The following is a 13,443-nucleotide window of genomic DNA, read 5'->3' on the forward strand; positions in this document are numbered from 1 at the left end:
TGTGTGTGTGTATATACATATATATACATATATATATATACATATATATATAGAGGGAGGTTAACGTACATTACGGCTTAACGTACATCACGTACGACATGTAATTACGCACGTTCATTTTAAAATCACGCACGTTATAACTCAAAAATCCAAAATCACGCATGTTGAAACACAATAATCACGCATATTGAAAACATTAATCACGCATGTTATAGAACAAATCACGCACGTTGTCATACGTGAAGTACGTTAAGCCGTAATGTATGATATACTTTTTCTATATATATATATATATATAGGGCAAGGATAAATTGAAAACCCACTTGAGTTGAAGAAACCCTGAAAACCCATTAATAACCATTGATCAAACTTGATGGATGGTTAAGATTAACTTTTGCCAATCTTTTGGTTTTGTATGCTTTTGTCTCTATTTTTTAATATATTTCATGTACCTAAAGGGTAATATTGGAAAAATGATACAACTTCTCTTACAAACAAACAAAACTCTGCATGTGTAAGGAACCTCACATCCCCTTCATCATTACACTAAACCTATCAGTGTTCATTTATTCAAAATCCCAAAACACATTCTCTCTCCTTCACAATCTTCATCCACCCCTCTTCATCCATACTCAAATTCACCGGAGAGATTCAACAAAAACCAAAGTCCAGAGCAAAAATCGCTGGACATATTTCAACAATCGCCGGAGATATTCATTAATCGCCGGAGATATTCAGCAAAAATAAAAACCAAATCCACAACACAAATCCACAACACAAATCTCTCTTTCACACACTCTTCATCCATACCAAACAAAACAACACAAAGACTCTTCCCCATTTTTACATTGTTTATCAAAACACACACAACCCTTCTCTCTCTCGTCTTCATCCCAGCTTCGAGGAAGAGTTCAAGATCTATCTGCAGTTCCTCCAAAAAAAGTAACTTCAGCGATCGATCTTCCCGAAGATTGCTACCATCTGCAAAATCTGGTGCGTCGACTTAACCGGTTTGTTTTTTTTGGGGTAAAAAGGGTTTCTTTTGTTTTCTTTTTTTTTTTTTTACAATTTTAGGGCTTTTTTATGAAGAATCTAGGCTTTTATATAAATTGTTTAAAAACAAAGCACACAGACTCTCTTTTCAAAACTTCAGAAAGACTTCAAAATTCCTCTCAAAGAAAAGGAACTTGCACCAATTTTCTTGGATTTCCATGGTAAAATCATGTAAAACGAAGAAGTTTGGTTGAAGAAATATAAAACAAAAAGCCTCTCTCTCTCTCTCTCTCTGTTCATCTTCCTAAACAAAAAATGTACCATCTTTGAGAAATAAGAAACAACTATAAAAGGGTTACAAAAAACAACAATTTTGTGAAAAAGAGTTATGGCTTCATTATGATATTTATCTTATTACTTTACTACCTTTTCGTTTGTCACTACTCATTTTTAGGGTTTTGGGGAAATCACAAATAAGATATATGTGTGGGGTATACGTTGGCATTTGTTTTAGGCTTTTAGTGTTTTTTTTTAATTTTATAAATATTATGTTTTATGGGTTTGAAAATTACAAGGATGTATTCTTAAACAAACTGTACATGGATAAAAAAACCCATACTGTTTATTACATTTATTACACCTATATTAGTAATCTAAAAAAAGATTGTGTAAAAACATAGATATGAATATTGTGAATAATGAAGATATATTATGAATATTAAAGTGGAACTGTATGTGAAACAACAAATAATAAAGGTATATTATGAATATTAAAATATTTTTGTGTTGCATTTTTAATATATGTAACTGTGTTATTGAAACAATAGGGAAAAATGTGAGATGTAAACCGGTATATTGGGCTAGGAAGAAAAAACGACAAGTAAATAAGGGGACAAAGAATGTGACTGAAGAAAGGGAAGACACTGACGAAGAGATAAAAAGTGTATCTGCTTGAGAAAAAACGTAACGTAACATGTATTCGATTGAGAAAAAACAATTAAATAATATTTTGGTGTTCTTCTTCTTATGTATAGCTTAATTAAAGAAAAGTAACTTTTGATTAATATCTTTAAAGTGGTAACGTACATGCATAAAAAAGGTCCATTAATATGTGACATCGTCTTATTGTATTTTGATCATGTAACATTAAATGTATGTTACATTAATATATTAACTCGTGATATAGAAAGTGTTACATGAACAAACACATATTTTATCGTGTAACATTGCCATGCTATTACATTAACTATATATTAAATTAACAAGTTAACTCATGATATGAAAAAGTGTTGCATGAACAAAATATATTTTATCGTGTATCATTGTTTGAGTATTTAAAAAAATGAGATATGAGATATTTTAAGGTGTAACATTGTTTACATAAACCTCATGGGACTTTTCACTCGTACGTTGTTGTTTGTATGCTTTGGGGGATGTGTTTGATAGTTGAACAATAAATAAACATAGATGGTTGTGTTCTATTACAATGGGACCCACTAAGTACAACCATATCTTTTGAGACCATATTTTGAGACATAAAATACATCGGGTAAAAGAAGGATGTCAACTATCTAAATATTTCACTCATCCAACTTTTAATTTTCCTGATAAGAAAAAGTTGATTTGACAATAGATTAACTTTTGGCATAATAACACTAATACATGATTATACATACTCTAAACACACAATCAACACATTGTGGATATAAATTAAAAAACGCTAGATAAATGGATGTTGTAATTAATATATAGCCTTTTAAAAGGCTTTGTGTAAAAGTTTACACGTTTTTACATAAAAAAAGTCAACCTACAAAGAGGTAGAAAAACTAAAACCTAAATCTATAAATTCTATAGTATGGTATGTGACATTTTTTTGGAGATTTATGTATTTCTACTTCTTCATCGTAAATAACTAAGATATGTAACATGGGACCCTTGTAACATATTTGTTAATTTATGTTTTTTTTATTTATGGTTTTGATTGTTACCGTATATAATTTAGTAAGAACTAAATTTCACTCATTACTTTTATGTAAACAAATATTATATAAGTTGTGTGTACTTGAACAAAGGTAAAAAGTACAACACTTTTTAATCTAAAAAGTGAAGCTGCCTATAGAGCTAAAAAGTAAAACATGCACCTCACTTGGAAACATGTAACCTACAACAAATCCATTCGCTTTGTTCATTTTCTCTCTCATCTTTCATCATTTTGAATATTAAAGATACCTTTATTTTATCGTGTAACATTGACTGTATCTTACATTTTTTAGGTATTAAAAAAACTGTAACAGTCTCTTTCTTGCAACTCCATCAAAAAACGTAAACATAAAAACTTGTAAATGTTACATAAATATGAAAATGTAACATAGAAATGTTATACACAAAAATGTAACATGGAAAACGTTACATAAGTATAAAAACATACCATGTGTAACAATAACAAAAACCACTTTATGTAACACATTGTTTCTGTAAACATCTGTAACAAATAACACATTGTTTCTGTAACATGATAGGTAGATGTGTAACAACAAAGTGGTGTAACATGTATTCGTTTGAGAAAAAAACATTGTAACAACTGTCATTTTTTAGCACAAGACTTGTTACAAAAAAATGAAGATATATTATGTTACAAATACACATTTTCTTTGATATTTTATCTAACTCCCATTTAATGAATGCATCGTTTCCCAATGTTCCATGGCTTAATAAGGAATTTTTTTATATTTTTAATGACTGTATAAAAAATCGTTTTACATATTATGTGTAAGAAACAAAAAGAAATGAATTAATTCTTGTTGCTATAGTTTAAATAGTTGTAGAAATTTTGTTACTTATTATTGATAATAAATATAAAAATCTAATAGTTTTAATGTAACTGCAAAAAATGTTACATTTTATTAGTAAAAAAAAGTTATATTTTACTGATAAAAATGTAACTACCAAAATATGATACGTCTAACTGATAAAAAAGGTATACATGTAATTAAAAAAAGATGTGGGTCATCCGAATCACAACTACAAATCTACAAGTTGAGCTAGCACTATAAAAAATGCATATAACATAAGAGTAAAAAATGTACGATTTCTAATACATCCTTCGACGTTTCGTATACACTACCAACAACAGGCCTTAAAACAGTAGGAACATTAGGAGACCACATTCTAGTGCCATTGGGTGTGTGGTGAACATAAAATTCCTTGTCCGCTTGAATACCTACATGAAAAAATAGTTATAATGAGGCTGGGCTTGCATATGTATATCATAAAAGTGAAACTTTTAAAAGGTCACAAGTATTTTACAAAACATTGCCTTGTTACTAAATTTTGACAGGTATGAGTTAAAAAAAATATCTATAACATGAAACCTAACATACTGGCGCATTTTTTAAATGTGGCCAAAAGCGAAACCTCAAATATTCTAACCTTCCAAAAAATATAAAAACTTATCTCATAAAAAAAAACTTTTTGGGCCAGAATAAAAAAATTGTATTGTCAATACAAGTTTAACACGTTTTGCTCCGATGAAAATAAGCATGGTGGTGCATTTTTTTAATGTGACCAACAAGTGTATATGGTGGTGCATTTTTCTAATGTGACCCAAAAGTGTAACCACGAATATTTTTACCTTCCAAACAATATAAAAACTTATTTTATAAAAGAAACTTTTTGGGACAGAATAAAATAAATGACATTGTTAACCACACATGTTTTTTCCTTCTAAAAAATATAAAAACTTATTTCATAAAAAAATGGGAGCGAATAAAAAAAATGACATTGTTAATACAAGTTTACCACATTTACTACTAAACAAACCACCACATCATCTGTTGGTTTTTTTTCCTCTTCTACCTCAAAAAAAACACATTCTAATAACAAACTACAAGCATTATAATTGGGGTGTTACAATACCTAAAAAGAATACATACTTTCAGATAAAAACTGATCTTTTATCTAGAGAGAAAAAGATCCAAACCCATTTCAAAACAAGAAACAAACAACGCAAAACACAAATTAAAAAATGCCCATATGCTAGATTCAATTAATCAAACACACATACACAGTACAATCAAGAAAACAACAAACAGATCATTCAAAGTTATCAAGAAATGAAAAGGATTGAACCTTATGGATCTGGAGGATCTTTTAGATTTGGAACATCATGTTCAACATCGAACATCTTTTAGATCATCTTCAACATCGAACCATCATCTGAAACATCAGCTTCAACATTGAGCATATTCAACCGGATCTGGAGCATCTTCATCTGGAAACTCTGTAGAAAGAGATTCAGGATCTTCAACAACTCTACTCTCAACCAATGCATCTTCATCTTCATTAAATGCAAAATCAGGTAAAAGATTATGTGGGACAACACTTAAGGGTGAACCCGGATGTTCATTGAATGTCGTCGTACCACCGGCAAAACTCCGTGGTGGTTTCCTGTTCACCTCAGCCATGTTTAATGCAAAACTTTCTCAATGGTGTGTCTAGGTTTCACTCCTCTCCTCTTCGGTTTTGGAGAAATGAGATGTGAGAAATTTGAAAGTATATTTATCTTACATAAAACAAAAATAACTAAAAGATGTCATAGTATAAGGGGCAAGTACAATTCATAATTAATACTCCAGAGGAGAAAAGAAGCAAACACCAAACATTGTACCGTCTCTCATACACATCTAGTCAACATTAGGGGGAAATGACGAAATTACCCTTGTCTCATTTTTATACATAAGGTGATGTGGCTCAATCCTAGCCACATATGGGGGTTTACTGGGTTTTCTTAACTGGGGTGAGTTTTCTCATTATAATTAGCCTATATATATATATAGGGGACCGCTAAAATGAAAATCACCCCCAGTTGTAAGAACCAAGAGAACCACTTTACAACCATTAGATCTTCAAGATGGATGGACAAGATTAAAAGTAGTTAAAAAATAATAGAGTAAACTTCCGTTTTGCTCCCTGTGGTTTGATCGTTTTAACGGTTTTGCCCCAATCCTTTAAAAATAGCCATTTTACTCCCTGATGTTACGTCTTTTTCTCTAATTTACTCCATGACCCTAACTCCATTAGAAATGTCTGTTACATTGAAGGGTATTTTGGTAATTTATATATAAGAGTAAGGATAATTTAGTAATTCTACATATAAATATATTATTTTTATATAAAAAACACCGACACACAATCTCTTTCCTCTCTCTTCTCTCCCTCTTCCTCTCCCTGCATATGCTCTCTCTCTCTCTCTCTCTTTCTTCTTGAACACACCCACACATCACATAATTATACCCCAATGACATTAACTGAGTTGTTGCAGTCACTGAAATTGTCACCAATTAATTATCTTAATCGCTACAAGTAACAAAGATAACGACTGCAACCTAGGCCACCTTGGCAATGTTGTCTGGCTGTTCCTTCTTGTTCCAAAAGCTTACAAAGAAAGAGTCCATGATAATCTGCAGATTTTATAACATTCACATCACAAGCCATAACTCCCTGCATATGCACATTTTATAAATCACGACTGTAATTCGTCTCTCTCTCTCTCCTTAAACACACGCAAGAGAAAGGCACATGCCAGAACCCTAGATTCTGAGCAAGAAAGACACTGTAATTCGGCTCTCTCTCCCTGTTCTTGTGTTTTCTTTTTTAAATTTGTGGATTCTGATGATAAAAGTCGGGGTTTGATTCTAGGGTTAGTTTTGATGATAAAAATTTGGGGATTTTGATGATAAACGACAGTGGACTTTGTGTTAAATACATTAGAGCATGTATTTTGATTAGTTAAAAACAAGTTGGTGATTTTAAACCTAAACGAGTCAAAAGTCTTGTAAACCAATTTCAAGCCGAGGGCTTGAAATCCTGTATTTTATAAAATTCGGATGTCGGGTTTTTAACTCCATACGATGGAAAATTAGATTACAAACGCGTAGGAAAAATAATCGTGCAAAACGGATAAGTAGAATAAAATTAGTGGCCATTTGACGTTTGATCTTTGTTGAAAAATAGAGCTGGGCAGAAAATGAAGAAACGGACTTGCTGGAAATTGGTCCTTCCCGCGCCACGCGACAGGTCACAAGGTTTGGGTCGTGACACGCGACAGACGTCGCGCTACGCGACAAGCTGAGCAGAGTCTCTCGCGACACGCGAGAGACATAAAAGCTGGAAAAATATTTTTGTTATGTTTGTTTAATGCGTAGAACTTGTTTAAACTCATTTTAAGATATCAAAACTAACTTTTATGTTGGTTTTGAATTTAGGTGAACCTAGCAAGCATCCGGATGAAGATCAAGCATGGACAAGAACCGAACACATGACCGAACAAAGCTTCCGCGTTGATCTATTTTGTCTTAATTATAAATGAATCTTGTAATCACTTGATACTACGTTTTGAATGTTTTATATATGTTTGAATGTTAATTTGACAAAGTTTCGTATAAAATGCGTATATTTAATATTAAAATTGCGTTAAATTGAGACGGGTCTTACAAAAAGTCTTTTTTTACATTGTGGCAAAAATTTAAGTGCCACTAAAAGCCCAAAAACTTTGTGCGGCAGATTCAAAAAGTGCCGCTAAAAGGTTTTAGTGTCAGCGCTTCTAGCGTCACTTTTTTTGTGTGCCGCCAGTTCCTATAAAGGTCTTTAGTGGCACTTTTTGTTTTTTATGGCACTTTTTGTATGTCACTAAATGGTTTTTTTTGTAGTGTCTCCATCACATGGCCAAGCGGCATTGGGGTGCCATGCTGGACCAAATTTTCATTTTTTATATATTAATCATATAATTTAATACAGTAATTTTAAAAACACAATAAAAACACATTATTATGAAAAGTGATTGTAAAAACACAATAAAAAATACATTATTATGAAAGTGATTGTAGGTGGTTGGAAATGGTTGTGAGTAGATGACAGAGAAAGTGTTACTGTTAATATATAAATTTAGGATGACACTATTCACCCCCTATAATTTTTTTAATATACTTCAAAAAATGGTTGTGAGTGAAGGAGAGAGAAAATGTAATAATAAAAGTATAAAAAAATTACCTAATTGAAACGTAAAAGTATGAAAATATTATTTAATTAAAAGAAAAGAAAAAATGTAGTTGGTTTTAGTGAAATTATAGGGTAGAAAAATAGAATTGGAGATGAGGTAGGGATGTGAACATGCGTTGTTTTTTTGTGTAATTGGGTAAAAAAAAATGGAATTGTTTTGGAATGTAAACGCTCTTTATATTTTGATTGAAAAAGAGTGAACACTGAACATGCGTTGTTTTTTTTATGTAATTGTAGAATTGGAGATGAGGTAGGGATGTGAATGCTTTAAGGCCCTATATTGTCATCTTCATTGAATTGGCGGTTGTGAACACAATTGAAGTGGTGATTTATTAACTATTATTAGTGTGGAGGGTATAGTCAAACAATTTAGGGTGTTTGAGCGAAATTCTATCCAATAGTATTATGTCATGTCAACTCCTCATTCTACTCCTCATTCTACACCCAATCACTAGGTATAGTCAAACACCCCTCAATTAAAAAAAAACATGATTGGTCCCTTCTCTCTCTCTCTCCTCTCAAACAAATCGGTGAACACTCACCGAAAAGGACAACCTCTCTCCAACTCAAACACCCAACTCAATCAAGTGGGGGTGGTCACCGATCGGTGACCCCCACTCACCGCACATGTCAAACACCCTTATACCCTCCACCCTTAATATTATTATGCCTCCTTTTGGTTAGGGAAAGATTTTGTGTTTTTTGTGACTCAGGTTTGACTTTTACTCTCCCCATTATTTTCTGCGGCATCCAAGTGAAGGGCGAATACGAGTGACGTCGGTTCGTCTTGGATGGGAGACGAGGTTTTACGATTATTCCAATGTCGTGTTTTCGGGCGGGTGGAGGTCGGGTTTCCGCGCATCTGGGAGAGTCAAAGGCTGGCGGCGGTCAAGTAGTCGACCTTGGCTACAGCGTCCGGTGTCACGGTGATTGGCACGTCATTCCTTTCGTTCAAAAAAAATTATTGGAGGTTGGGTTTTTACACTTTGTAGGAAAAATAGACTTATTTCATATATGTTTCGATTTAGTTATTTTTTTCTACAATAGCGTTTTATATTTTAGTCTAAGTTTTGTGAGTTGCACATCTCAACGTATGTATGTTTTACAATATTTTTATGTATATTAATGGTCCTACCGTAAAGTACAGGTTCAAAATACTAGTTAATGTTTTGTCATGAAAGTTGATTTATTTGTGACATGGCTATATGGTATATCATATCCCAAAAGACGGCTAGTTTTGTGATTTTCTCCATGATAAGTCTTAGTTGCGTCTAATACAATAGCAGTTACCAATTCTTCGACATGGAACACAAATTCTTTGTGCAGTCATTTTAGTTCTTAAATGAATAGATAATTGTCATCCTACATCATAGATGACATATACTTGTCAAGATGAGAAGTTGTTGAAAGTGCTAAAATTCCATTTAAATTTTGGTTATATATATCCACATAAAAGACAAAATTACATGTTTAACATAGCTTGCAGTTATTAAATCTGTATGTATACCTTGTCTTCTTAATTTTATCAGTGTAAATAAGAGAATGTGTCAATTGACTACGGGACATCCATCAACCTTAACACCAGGAGCAGTCGGACAGCCTGCAAGGGGACAATGATCATCCGCATCCAAACCCCACCATTGCGGTCCGTTAATATCCTTAATTTGTAGGAAAAAATAGCAAAGGATAGCCATGAATGCAACTCCTGCATCAAGCCCTGCTGATAGGATATAGTTATGCCTTGCCCACCATCCCTTAAACTTCCTATACACCACAAAGTTGAAGAAAATTCCTACTGCAAACCACATATTGTAGTTAACAGCTCTAGTAGGCGGCATCCCCCCTGGACCCGATATAAGAATTGGCATGTTTATGAGCCTAATCCATTTTCTCTCAGGAAACCGACGAGAAAGAAACCAAACTGGTAACGGAGCAAGAATTCCCATAAGAAAAAAGTAGTTCATTTTGGAGTATAGCCCCAGATTTCCAAACATTCTTTGAGGCCCCACCACTCCCCATATGATTGAAGCGTTGTAGAAAACATCGTCACCAGGGCACGTCCATGGACTTCCTTCAGGCAACTTACTCGGGTCACAGATGTATTTCACTGTTGTCAGAAGCCACCAGGATGTTGCAAAGTAGACTGATGATGCGACGATCGTCCCAACCAACTACATGAAGCACCAAAATGATTCAAGTAAGTCGTATATATTGTAATATTGATAAGCGTTTTTATTGGAGAGAATGAAAGATTTACCTGCACAATGAACATGGACTTTGGTGGGATTTTCATATAATGGCCTAGCTTAAAATCTTGTAGAAACATGATAGCTTGTGACATGCTTATGTAACCATATGTTTTGAAAGCTACATTCGCAAGCGGCTTCCCAGGGTACATATAACCAATAATCAGCTCAGTAATCACATTTAGTCCTGGTTGCTGTAAGAAAGTTTCACCAGATACAACAGTTTAATTTATTACGGATACATACATAAGGGTACTCATATAATTATGGTTAAAGATATCAATCGGTCACCTGGTTTGTTGTAGCGGTGATAACACCTATAGGCAGTGTGAAGAGCAGAGCCAAACCGATTCCTAAAAGGACTCCCCAGTAAGGGAGCTGTAACTGTCTGCCAAACCCCTCACATGTTAGCAAAGCAAGTCCTATTATCAATATCAGAAGCGAATAGAACCACCATTGTGGGACCGGATCATAGTTTTTTTTCATAATCCTAGTATGTACATCTACAAACTTGTCTCCAAATGATGCTCTTGTTTGCTCCCAAATGGTTCTGTACAGTAGACGACAAATACAAACATATACATCATATGCTTCTATGAAATGAACCCATGGTTATTTTTAAAAGTATACCTGCCATGGAAGAGTGCCACATGAGAGAGTGTTGCGGCCAATGTGGCGAAACTTAGACCATAGGCCAATGAAAAAAATATGCTAAGATTGATTTTGCTATAATCATTATAGCCTTGTTTGTCGAATGAGAAGGTTGCAGAGTCTAAGACTCTTGAAACGTTGTACCGTCCTCCAAATTCATCAAACACGTGAGAAGAGTAAATTGGGAAACGCTTGGCTTCATACCAATTATTCCAATAAGCAATGGGGATAACTATGTAGACGACGATTATATAACCAGCCAAAATGTTCATAATGGCGAATCCAGGGGTGGCCAAAGGACTTCCAAGAAAAGCCGAAACAGTCGCCCAATCAAGCCCAATTGCTCCAACTCCAAGGCCGCGGAGACCCGAACCTATTTGCTGAGCTGTCACCGAGTCCTTCCATATCCAACAAACAAAGGAGATGGCTGTTATGGATTGAAAGAGATAATTGGGAATGATGTAGTATGAGAAGCTTGATATGAGAACTATGAGGAAAAATTGTAGCCTTGAGAGGCCTCTTTTTGGCCTCTTCTCTTCCTCATGCAATGCCCTGGAAACCATTAAAAGATGTATAACAACTTTACAGCAAAACATGGTAGCAAAATACACCCACAGTGATACCATAGTTAGCAAACTCTTACTTGGACTAGCTAGAATGCTAGATAGGGGGAAACACGTAGAAAAAAACGCAAATTTAAAAAGAGTGTAACTTAGGCTCTAGGTGGAATCATGGGCCCATAACCAACGGATGGAAAGGTCTCGACGAGCAGGACCATGTGGCAAATGGCATAGGCGGTTTGGTCCGGCCGCTGGACCCAAATTCCATCGATTAGGGATCCGATTTCATCACTCAAGACTCTCCCTTAATTTTAGATAAATTCAGTTCTTTCCTTTTTTTTTTTTTCCTAAAAATGTGCAAGTCCCGGATTGCCTTAAGTGACGCGTTTATATATGGTCTTAATTTCCAATTGTAACTTCGAAATTTTGGTGATACCTCTTAAATTTAAATATCTGTTTCCCTCATGTAATGCTTTTTAGTATTGAATAATATATCACTTTTTCTTTGAGAATTCTATCTATGTTATTTTCTTGCATGTGAGAAAGGGAGAGGGGAACCTGAAAAGGGAAACTTGAACCAGGTTGGCAGGCCACCACATATATGGTGAATCAACTAAAAACTTTCTGAAAAGGCCAGCCCATCCATATCCAAGCATCTACACAATACCATCATTATCATCATCATATAATATATATATTTATATATATATATATAATTAACCAAGAGATCAATGAAGAACTCTGATATTTCCCTTTTACACACAAACACATATATAAAAGGCATTTAAGTATAGACTAGACTAGAAGATGGAAGGTGGCTAGAGAAGAAACCTGGGTAGTTTGTGCTAGCAACATGGCTGCAATGGGGTTAAGTTTACGATGATAAAACGCCTTGACTATGGTGATGATGCTAACCGCGTAAACAGAATTCGAACCCGAATTTGCAAATATTGTGATGAGAACATGCTCCTTCAAGTTAAAGGGTCCAGGGTTAAGTGAAAAGGTCCATCTTGTTAAAGGAACACGTATTGGTTCTGTGGGTAGAGTTGCAGCCATCAGCCTCCCCAATGGAAGAACAACAATCTGAGCCGAAACCGACGATATGTATAGTGGATTTTGGCGATAACCGAAGAACTGGTTTAAGAAAGCCAGAACACTACATGATATTATCCCTAGAAACCATGTCCTGAATGTCAAGCAAGGCAGCGTTGGATCATCCGTGATTGGGACCGTTAGTCTCACTTGTTCAATTGGTGAATCATTCAACTCTTCTGCTGAATTATCATCACTACTAAATTAGATCTTTAAACAAATTAACCATGTTAAACATTAAACATTAAACATGAACATACATATATAAACCTACCAATAGTTTGATTCTCCATGGTTGTGTAATGAATTCAAGAATATTCTTTTCTGTGTAGACTTGCTAAAGGTATGTCACAAAATGTGCAGTTGCTTTACCTATTGGTTTCTGCATCCTGACAAAAAGAAGATCTGAAATGGATCATGAGTTAAGTAAGAGGGTGGTGAGAGTTAGGAACATATAAACTCACACTAAGTTAAGGTTAGTTTGATATAATTCTTCTGTGAACTGCAGCCTCACCCTTGTTATGGTGTACTAAACAATGCAAATTGAGTGCATGTGGGTGTACCTATCTATTGTCTTGTAGTCTAAATAGACAGTGGCACGTTACAAACACCATTATCTTTTCTATAATTGTTTATATGAACCTACCACCATATTACATACCAGATACAATACAGTAACGTATATTTTGTTATTTATGTCAACTTGGAAAAAAAGTCTATCTTATCATGTGAAAGCAATAACATGGCATTAAGGAGTATAAAATCATCATAAATGGAAAAAATTAATTGTAATTATGTGTATGTAAGGATATTATTATTGTTAGTTATAACCGATTTAATGTTGT

At 34.1% G+C, this 13,443-nt stretch overlaps 1 protein-coding gene across 2 annotated transcripts; it reads right to left on the reverse strand.

The window, feature by feature from the left end:
* Nucleotides 1-9,449: 9,449 nt before the first annotated feature.
* LOC110915468 (oligopeptide transporter 5) lies at nucleotides 9,450-13,197 on the reverse strand. Of its 2 annotated transcripts, none has more exons than XM_035985162.1 (8): nucleotides 13,063-13,197; nucleotides 12,873-12,987; nucleotides 12,338-12,777; nucleotides 12,065-12,162; nucleotides 10,926-11,498; nucleotides 10,587-10,845; nucleotides 10,307-10,489; nucleotides 9,450-10,220 (listed from the first exon to the last, which is right to left on the reverse strand). In XM_035985162.1, the coding sequence occupies exons 2-8, from the start codon at nucleotides 12,889-12,891 to the stop codon at nucleotides 9,597-9,599; spliced, it is 2,196 nt and encodes a 731-aa protein (XP_035841055.1). In that variant the 5' UTR covers nucleotides 12,892-12,987; nucleotides 13,063-13,197; the 3' UTR covers nucleotides 9,450-9,596. The 2 variants fall into 2 exon arrangements, with proteins under 2 accessions (XP_035841055.1, XP_022015865.1); XM_022160173.2 differs by having other exon boundaries at nucleotides 12,338-12,780.
* Nucleotides 13,198-13,443: the final 246 nt, after the last annotated feature.

This window comes from Helianthus annuus, chromosome 16 (genome assembly GCF_002127325.2).
Source record: "Helianthus annuus cultivar XRQ/B chromosome 16, HanXRQr2.0-SUNRISE, whole genome shotgun sequence".
Taxonomy (NCBI): Eukaryota; Viridiplantae; Streptophyta; class Magnoliopsida; order Asterales; family Asteraceae; genus Helianthus; species Helianthus annuus.